This window comes from Falco cherrug, chromosome 13, assembly GCF_023634085.1.
Source record: "Falco cherrug isolate bFalChe1 chromosome 13, bFalChe1.pri, whole genome shotgun sequence".
Lineage (NCBI taxonomy): Eukaryota > Metazoa > Chordata > Aves > Falconiformes > Falconidae > Falco > Falco cherrug.
This window is the reverse complement of record NC_073709.1, coordinates 19,821,122-19,831,044: the sequence shown is the minus strand read 5'-3', so window position 1 is coordinate 19,831,044 and position 9,923 is coordinate 19,821,122. Positions and strand designations below refer to the sequence as shown.

Genomic DNA, 9,923 nt, shown 5'->3' with positions numbered 1-9,923 from the left:
ATGGGGTCATCAGAAGCATATGTGTGATTTTCATCTTTCCAAGTGATTTCTACACACACCCCACCCTCACCCCCGCCTCTCCTTAGCAGCACTGTTTGCTGATGTGTCATTTTACCTGTCTGTTCACCTTAGCTCCCACTAACCCTCTCCGCTTCCCTCTGAGTCCCAGGCTCTTGGTGAAGTCTCAATTTGTTTCCGTGTGTCTGTTTTTTAAAGGAGTAGGTTTGTTGTGTTGTTTTTTTTTTTTCCACCCTTGTCTTCTCTTTTTCCTGTAGGACACGGGTTGGGCTGGAGGCAGGAGCAGCTTGTTGCTCTGCCTCCCAGCAAGCCCGGCCGCCCGCTCGGCAGCCGCCGCCTCCCGGTGCCCCGGGGCGCGGAGCGGGACCAGCTCTGCGGCGCACCGGCACTGCGGGGAAAGGGTAATTTGATGTTTAGAGCTGGAGATAGAGCGTTCTCGCCCAAACCCGGCAAAGAAACCGTAACCAACAGGCAAACCAACCCCCACTCCCGTTTATTTAAGCGGGAAGGAGATAGACCTTTCCCCCGAGCAAGGAGCCGCCTCCCCGGCGCAGGGAGGGGAAGCTTTGAGCCCCGCTCCCTGCAGCAAAATGGCAAGAAGCTGATGGCGCGGCCCAGCTCCCAAGTTTAAGTATGTATTTTTCCAAACCCCTGAGCTACTCTCCTTCGACAAAACCCTCACCTTTTCCTTGTGTGCTGAAGCACTGAAAGTTCCCTTCAGTATATTTTTCTTGGCTGTTTGAGCCGCAGCGTTTTGATTCACTAAGCAGAGGAAGTTAAAGAGCTCTGCAGTAAGGGCCAGTGGCCAGTGTTTTCATCGCCATCCCCCTACATTATTTGTCATGCTCAAGCGAGGGTTTGTTCAAGGCAAGAGCCAGCTCATACCGGGCTGCATTTGTTTCTCCTAAAGAAGGCAATAGGTTTTGTTTCCGGGTCTGGTAACAGGAGCCCGAGTGCCTTACACAAACATCGCTGGGCAGGCAGAGGCACTTCCAAGGCTTTTCATTCTGGGGCTGGAGCAGCCCCCCTCAAACACACATCGAGGCTTCGGTTAGGCCCAAACGGCTGAGCCAGGGGTGGGCAGGAGAGCGAACGTAGCCCCCAAGAAACGCACCAAGCAGGCGACTTCTCTCATGTAGGTCATGTTGAATGTCTGCAAAATGACTTAAAACTATCTACAGGAAAACGGAGCCACAAAGCCTTGTAGATGAGATGCGACTGTGTTTCCCAGAAGGTCCTGTTTACCCCCGAGCTCCTGCAAAGGCTTGCAGAGGGAAGGCATTTAACCAGCAAGCGCTGCCATACGCTGCCCTACTCATAGGAAAGGCTCTTACCCCAATAAACGACCTCCCTGTCTCCAGTAAAGCATGCGACTGTGACACATCTTCAGTAGCCTGTCGGGATGTTCTCCCCTTCCATCCATGGCTATTTCCCCGGCAGGGTGGCGAGCTGCACCCTGGTAGGATAACCAAAATTGTTTTCTGTCCCAAATGTGCAATTTCTCTCATAACCCTTTTCAGCACAGCACCAGAACAGTAATGTTCATGTAATAAAGCACAGGGCTTCCCCGCAGAACAAATCTGCTTTAGTACCCGTGAATATCCAGTGCCCTGCTATCTTCAGAATTACTTCAGTTCCGGCGTAAATGCTGCATTCATTATGTGATTTAGTAAGGTTTTAGTCTGAGGGCAAATAGCACTTTCATATACACATATATATGCACGCGTATGTGTATGTAGGTATGTGTGTGCGCGTATAGGAGAGAGACAGGGAGCGCGGTTTTCCCCTCGGTGTCCGAGCCACCGGGCTGAGCTGTGGGGTCTGCCTGCCGCACCCCGGCCCCAGTCCGGGCACAGCCAGGGCGGGCTTCACGGCTAAAGCCTGCCGGATCCGGGCTGGTTTTTTATTTACGCCCCGAAACCTGCGCGGGTACCCTGTAAACAACCAACCCTGGGATGAGATATGCGCCATGTAACGTAACGCTAGTGAATCATAACTAATCTGTTTAAAACCAAAGATTAGTCACGTCAGTTTCGGCATATTCCTCTATCGGGAACTTTTTTTTGTGCGTGGAAAATCGGGGGGATTTGGATTAATTTACCAAACATCATTACTAAGGCAAGTACAGTCCGATAAGATGAGTCTTAACATGCACAGATTTTCAGGTTGTATTACACATGTCCCATCATCTGGGCTTGAAGTGCTCCCTTAATGCTAGCTTGACCTGCAGATTTATTTTTTTTCTTACAGCATGATTTCTGTTTCTAGCTGTCTTTGACTTCAGCGACTCGCCCTCTCCTTTCTCCGTATATAAGTGATCATCGCTGCAAAGTACAGGAGTTTTCATCGCCCCTCGCTTTCAAAGGGCCTTTCTCACTCCGCCAGCCCTTCATTTACTTTCCCCGATCGAATTCTGTCTCCTCTGTGCAATATGACCTTTTATTAACCGCGTAAACCCCATCCTGTTTTCATACTGCCTCTTTAAATGTTCCCCATCTTGGCTTTACTTTTTATCTTTTTTTTTTTTTTCTCCACGGGCAAAGCCTTAAGGCTTTATTTCGGTTTCGAGGCCATGTTTTATTAACCCAGTCGTTCTGTTTTCCTTCCCGAAGTTACTTCTATCTCTAAAAATACAAAATAATTAACTAGCCAATTAATGCATTCTTTGCAATATTGCACCGCTGCATGTGTTATTTTACGGGGAGCGGGGATCTTCCGTACCCCTTAGGAAGCAGCAGTTCCTCTACTTGTGGAATGTTTATTTTCAAAGGATTAAAATTCATAGCTAAAATTATTAGATGCCCCTCACCGGAAATAACAGGACCTGCTGTTCAGACCCTGGTGCACGCAGGACCACACGGGTACGCTCCCACAGCAGAGGCAGCAGCCGCACCATAGCCGCTGCTGCACCATCACCCCAAAGAGAACAGAGAGGAGAAACATTAACCGCAATATACCACATCGTCTCCTCTGTAACGCCGTACCCCGCTGCACCCCAGCATAACGAGAACACCGGATTTATAACCACGAGCAACAGAGCGCTTTTTTCCGAGGCCGCTCCTCCCCGTTACCGACATCCATACCTTCCCTTCTATAGCCTTTAACGGGGCCTCAGAGAAATGTGCTTTTAGCGGACACCCACAAACGCACAGAGGTGCTAATCCAGCCCCAGATTATATCAAATTAGGACATTGCCCGCACAAAACTCCCGCTGATTGAAATTTCAGCCAGCGTCTGAAACCTGGACACGATCTTTGCTGATCTACACATATTTCTATCCCGCTTGAAGCCATATCGTTTTCTCGGTTTATTTTTCACAAGAAATTCATTTTGGGAAGAGGGGGAGCGGGGAAGCATAAAACCTGTTGCAAGCTCAGAGGAACATTTTAACGGATGATGTATCACATTCGGCTTCTAGCAAAGAGTTGGTAGCGAGGGTGCAAGCTGTAATGAAATCACCCTGAGCTCTTATCTTCTAATGAAGCAAACTTGCAGACACCTTGCCTGTCTCTTTTGCCACCCGGTGCTTAGAGAAAAGGGTTGGGGGGGGGGGGAAGGAAAGAAAGGAAAAGGAGAGGAATAGACAAATCCCATTCCCGGCATCACTGCCACAGCCGCTGGCAAGGCGCTTGCAGCCCAGCCGTGCCGGACCCCGGAGCAGGGTCTGGCCACGCTCACCTTGGCCGCCCACCCTCGGGGCGAGGGGGGCGACTTTCTGCCGGGGCCAGCGGACACCGAGGCGGGAAAGCCCGCAGCCTGCCCGGCCGTGCCCTCGGGGGAGCAGGTGCGCAACCTCCCCGTTCCCCTTAGGGCCAGCACCGCGTGTCCTTCCCCCTCCCCTTGCCTCCTCGCTTCCCCGGCGCACGCCGCCTCCCCGGGCCGGGCCGGAACGGAACGGCCCCGTCGTGCCCGGGCGTTGCTCGGCGGGACCCCCCAAAAGGGACAGGGTGCGGGGGGCAGCCCCGGGGGTCCCGATACCGCCCGGGTGTCCGCCGCCTTCCCCGGCCGAGCACCGTCAGCCCACCGGGCCGCCCGCTCCGCTCTGAGCGCCGAAAACACCCCGCAGGCGAGTGAAGCAACCGCACGCCGAGTTAGATTTCTAAATTTTATTATAAAATAAAAGCAGAAATATTTTCCAAAGAATGTATTCACATAATATAAACAATAAACAAAAACTAAGGTGAGTGACTTGCGGTTGATACTGTCGTTTAGGTCTAAATTTGAGCAGCAATTCCTTTTTTTTTTTTTTTTTTTTTTTTTTAAAGCCCGCTCCTGCCCTCGTTGCACACCGAGGGGAGAATCTACCCCTGTTTCCCTCTGGGGCCAGAGCCGGGCCATCACTTCCTTTCCCACCCAGCAAATGGCGAAAGCACCAACATGGACAAGGCCGAAGAAGCCGTCTCTCTGCATAGCATCAGCTACAAGAAGGTTACAGAGTCTGCCTAGAGCGCGTGTTGCTGCTATAACTTGACTACAACTTTTGTATTCTTAGTTGAAATTGTACATCGTACACCTGCCACGGATACATAACTACAATAGAATAACGGGAGCGATGTGTAACTTTCAAAAAGGCATGGCAACAGCCTTGCGCTCCCCTTTCCTCCCACCCCCCGAAAAAAAAAAGATTACAATGTGCCTCTTCCCACACAGACCGGCCCGATCGAATGACACCACCGAGAGATTCGTGAAGTTCAGGCTGAAAAGAGCTGCTACACCGAACCACCTTACAGCCTGCCGTGTGAAAACCACAGCTCCTGCCCAACAGCCCTCACATGCCTGAGACCACCTTTAAGCAACCCTTAAGGCTTTTCACAACATCACTGCCCACAGCCGAGTCCGACACCTTCCAAACCTGCAGCCAGCCTGCTTGCCAAAGGGCACAACACATCCACTAAGGAGTCTGTCATCACTTTCAGAGTCTCTGGTAAGATTAAGGGGGGAAAGAAAAAAAAAAAAAGGAAAAAATAGAGTAAAGGAGGGCTGGTGCGAAGGAGGGAGCGTGTACATGGTTTTAAGAGCCCAGATCGACCAGGTTAGACGACATGGGGTTAAGGATGGAGTCCTGCAAGCTGTGGTGGTGCATGGGGTCGGCGCTGGGCACGGGGATGGCGCTGGGGCCCTGGGGGTGGCCCAGGCCGTGCAGGGGCTGCAGCCCGGGGTTGGAGCTGAGCAGCAGCGCGGGGCTGGAGGAGGTGTGATCCGGGGTCCCTGACGGCGTCTTCTCGTCCTCTGAGCTCCCCAAAACTGTCTTATTCCCGTTCATTGACGCCGAGAGCGGGTTGTGGCTGTTGGAGTTGGAATTCTCGTTGTTTTCCCTATAGGAAACACAAAAGAGGGAGGGAAATCACCGTGTGGCCGCCGCTCCGGGGCGCGCAGCGCGGGAGCGGGGGCGGCGGGCGGCGCGGAGCCGGCTCCCGGGGCGGCGGGCGGGGGGGTGAGCGCAGGAACAGTGGGTTTACAAAATCTGCAAACCTCCAAGGCCTCTTCATCTGGCACAAAGGTCTAAGGTCTGCCGAGCTTGTAAACAGTCTCCCACTAGCCCAGCGGAAAGTGTCAATTTGCCAAAACGTCATTTTCTGCGTCCAAAGCGTTTGCACAGCGTGGGGAGGGAGGGGGAAGGAAAGGAAGGGAGGGAGGAAGACATAAAAAAAAAAAAACAACCAACAAACAACTTTTAAACTTTAAAACTGCTCCCGGAGCTGAAGAGAAGTCCGGCCGCGATTTCTCCTGGGAAGGCCGCAGCCCGGCAGGACCGCGCTGTGCCCCAGGCAGCCTCCCAGGCTCGCGTCAGGCGGGACGGGCTTTGGTTAAGGCACCGGATGGTTTTTTTTCCCCTCGCCCGAGCTTAAAGCTCAGAACATAGCCCAATATGGACTGTAAAGCAAGCAAGCAGAATTAACTGGCGTATTTCCCCGGCCTTGTCGGGAAATGCGCCTCACGCCCGCTGCTATCACCCCGTCCCTCCGCGGGAGGCGGAGGGCGCAGCCCGGGTGGGCTCTGGCTCGGCCCCGCGGCGGGGGGAGCCCGCACCGCCGGTGCGCCTACCGGCAGCGGCGGCCGGCTCGGGAAGGCAGGGCATCATTTCAAAATTCATCACCAGGTAAACACCGGGAAATCGCTGGAGGCTGGCCAAGCCCTTGCAAATATATAGATAGATAGACACTTTTTTTTTTTTTTTTTAAATTAAAGGGGCAAGATGGGGTGGGGACGGCCGCCCAGTCAAGGCTAACGCGACTTTTAGACATAGGTCCCGCAGAAATACTTTAGACTCAGCCCTGCCTGAAATACTGAAGGCATTGCAAGTCTATTTAAAAGCTGCTGTGGAAGCTTTGAAACACACTATCTGGCAGAGGGGCCCTATCCTGCAGGATTTGACCGAGAGAAGTGAAGCCATTGCGCTGACGGTTTTTCCTCAATAAGGGATGCAGGATGTGGCTGGAGACACTTGGTGCCAAAAAATTAAAATTAGACAAGAAAGCTCTGTTTGAACAAGTTTGCTTGAGTGAATGACAATCCCATGAACGGTCTGTTTTCCAATGCCTGGAGTGTAATATTAGGTTGAGTGTATTTTTCAATGTCAAAAATCTTATTTGTCTCTGGAGACCTTTAAAATTTGATTCTCCGGGAGGGGAAAAAAAAAGAAAAAGAATGGAATAAGTGTAACCTTCATTTCCTTTGGATATTTGAAGGTGAGTCCCTGCTATCAGCAATAAAAAGGATCTCTAACATCTCGTAAAACCAATACTTGCGAGGATTTGAAGGAAAATTAAAGCGCTAGCACCATTTTGGGAAATGTATGGAGCAAATCTGTGCGGAGCCCCAACCTGCCGGGCTGCACAGCTGCGGCGCTGGCCATTTCCAAAACATATTAGGAATAAATGAAAACTAGAAGTCTCCTCAGAGGCACTGATCTACGGGAGATTTCTAATCCCTTAACCGCGCAGGTCATACTATCAGATCCGTATGAACTGGGAAACTCAGCGAGCTAGCGGGGAGGCACTGCTCAGTTAGAGGACGCTTTTTGCTTCTTCGAACCGTCTTCCTAAGGCACAGGGACTGCTGACGGAAAAGTCATCCCGAATACCTGAGGATGCAGGCACTAACCTCTGCCCTGCAGTTAATGGTCCCTGCACTCCATTTAACGAGACAAACATTGTTACAGAATCACGTTCGGTCTAAGAATATACACACATTAACGTGCGTTGGTGAGCACCTTGCTGGGTAGTGAACACGAACTGCGATGTGATGAGCGAGGTAAGAGGCAGCCCCGGTCGCTCCCTGTCCAGGTCTCCCGCCTCCCGCCAGGAGCCGACGGGACAGGCAGTTCGGCTAACGGCGCTCGGACCCGCTCGTCGCCGGCCGCCCCTCGCCGCGCCGGGTAACCCTCAAGGGTACGCTCCGGGCGGTGCGGGGCGCGGAGCTCGCGCCCTCGGGCCCCGCCGCCGGGCCGCGGACCCTCACCGGCCGGGCGCCCCGCCGGGCTACGGCGGGCAAGGAGGCGGCCGCGCTGCCCAGCCGGGACTCGCCGCCGGCCGTGGGAAGCGCGCTCGGCGGAAGGGGCTGCCCCGGGGCCGCCGCGCCGGCTGCGCGGGCAGCGGGGTCTCTGCGAGGAAGGGGCCCCAGCGTCCCTCTGGCGGACGGACAGACGGACGGGCGGATGGACGGGCCGCCGCGCCCGCTCTGCCTCCCGGGGCGCGCCCGCCCCGACAGCGCGGCCCCTGCGGACGCGCCGTCCCGCGGGCCTCCCCGCCGCCGGGGCTGGGGCGGAGCGGGACCAGAGGCGCGGCCGGGGCGCCAGGGGAGCCGGGGGCGCCGGGGGAAGCCGGGGGAGCCGTACCTTTCCTTGGCCTCGGCGGCGCGGTCCCGCTGCCGGCGGTTCTTGAACCAGTTGCTGACCTGGGTGGTGGTAAGGCCAGTGGCCTCGGCCAGCTCCCGCTTCTCACGGGGGGACGGGTAGGGGTTGTGGGCGTACCACTCGCGAAGGACGCTGCGGCTCTTCTCCTTGAAGCAGTAGCTGGTCTCCTCGCCGTCCCAGATGGAGCGGGGCAGCGGGAACTTGCGGCGCACCCGGTACTTGCCCACCGCCCCTAGGGGTCGCCCCCGCAGCTTCTCCGCCTCGATGTAGTGCGCCTTCAGCCAGAGCTGCTGCAGCTTGGGGTGGTTGTGCGCCGAGAACTGGTGGCTCTCCAGGATCTTGTAGAGCTCGCGGAAGTTGCCCCGGTGGAAGGCCACCACCGCCTTGGCCTTCAGGACGCTCTCGTTCTTGTGGAGGTGCTCGCAGGCAGGGAGGGACCAGAGGAACCGCCCCAGCCGCTCGATGTTGCCGCCTTGCTGGAGCACCTCGCAGACGCAGGCCACTTGCTCTTGGGTGAAGCCAAAAGTCGGGAGCATCGACATGGTGAGCCCTGCCCCGCCGCGCACCCTACGGCCGCATAGAGGGGAGCGGCGCGGGGCGGCGGGCAGCGCCCGGCATGCGGGGCCGGCCCCGGGGCGGCGGCGCCCGGCGGGGCCCGGGCGGGCGTCACGGCCGGGCGCGGGGGGCCGCGGCCATCGGCGGGCCCGGCCCCGGGGCGGCCGCGGGAGCCGGGGAAAAAAGGCGAAGAGCGAAGAAAAAAGTCTCGGGAGCCCGAGCGCGGGCGGCTTTTCCCCCCGGCCGCCTCCTTTTTGTAAGTCCAAGTTGCGAGAGTAACTTCGTGCCTCTTTTGTCTCCTATCTGCAGCGCTCGCAGCGGCCGCGGCTCTCCCACCCCCCACCCCCCTCGGCCGCCGGTTTGGGATCTCCCTGCTTCCCCCCCACCCCCCGCCGCCGCAAGATCCCACATAATATAGTGGTAAAGCCCTGCTCCCTCGCTCCTCTCCCTCTCGGAGTTTTCCCCCCCTTTCTTTCTCTCTCTCTCTCCTTTTTTTTTTTTTTTTTTAAATAATATTATTCTAAGCTGGCATGAAAGGTGATTATCCGCGCTGTGATTGGTCCGGTTATCTGACCCGGGGACTGCCAGGAGAAGACAATAGTTTTAGTCAAATTATTTGCCATGGTGACGCTGTCAATCAGGGGTAACCCGATCTGTTTTGAGGTGGCTCCCCGGCTGGGTTGACAGATTGCTCAGATCCACTCGGAGGCGGCCCTGAGAGCTGAGATATTAGCTAGCGAGGGAGAAATTTCCGCCGTGATTGACGCTGCAGGCGCCCATGGGGGAGAGGGGGAGCGCGGAGCCTGGGCCCCTGCCTCCCTCCGCAGGGCGCTGCGGGACGGAGCCGCCGCCCCGTCCGGGTCCCGCCGCCCCGGCCCGTCCCGGCCCCGCCGTCGCGTCCCGGCCCCGCCGTCGCGTCCCGGCCCCGCAGCTACATTCCGGCCCCGCCGCTCCGGACCGCGGGCTCTGCCGTCCCCGGCTGCGGTGGGGAGAAAAACCCGTCTTCGGCCCTTGCAGAAAGTTTCCTTCTAAGCGCGTTAGCTTAACCCCCCTCCCCAGCGCCCAGTAACAGCCGCCGGAGAGTTTTATAGGGAAGGGGCCTCTCATGTACAATAGAGACCCTGTTCGTGACCTGGGATCCCATTACAGGCTGATCGTACCTGCCCGGGAGCTAGGAGGAGGCATCATGATGATACAGGACCGGGGAAGGATTGCCTCTTCATTAGCTGCCGGCCGTGCCCCCACCGCGCTCCGGTGCGCTAGGCGCTGGCATTTATGATCACTGGAAGCTGCGTATTTATTTCTACTTGATTTCCAGGAGCGTCTCGGGGTGTCTCATCCAGGAGAGGAACACGTGTAAAAGCCAGAGACACTTCGCGTGGTTAAGCGGACCCTTAGCACCCACGCACGCCCATTACACACCGCCTTTTAAGTTTACTGACTGTGCGGGGCAGGGACCGGTATTCCTTCCCGTCCCTTTCCCTCTACACAAAGC

At 56.3% G+C, this 9,923-nt stretch overlaps 1 protein-coding gene across 1 annotated transcript; it reads right to left on the bottom strand.

Moving 5' to 3' along the window:
* Nucleotides 1-4,112: 4,112 nt before the first annotated feature.
* Nucleotides 4,113-8,723, bottom strand: SIX2 (SIX homeobox 2). Its single transcript, XM_055726175.1, has 2 exons — nt 7,856-8,723; nt 4,113-5,333 (listed from the first exon to the last, which is right to left on the bottom strand). Exons 1-2 carry the CDS (start codon nt 8,413-8,415, stop codon nt 5,030-5,032), a joined length of 864 nt encoding a protein of 287 aa, XP_055582150.1. The 5' UTR covers nt 8,416-8,723; the 3' UTR covers nt 4,113-5,029.
* Between the last annotated feature and the right edge of the window lie 1,200 nt (nt 8,724-9,923).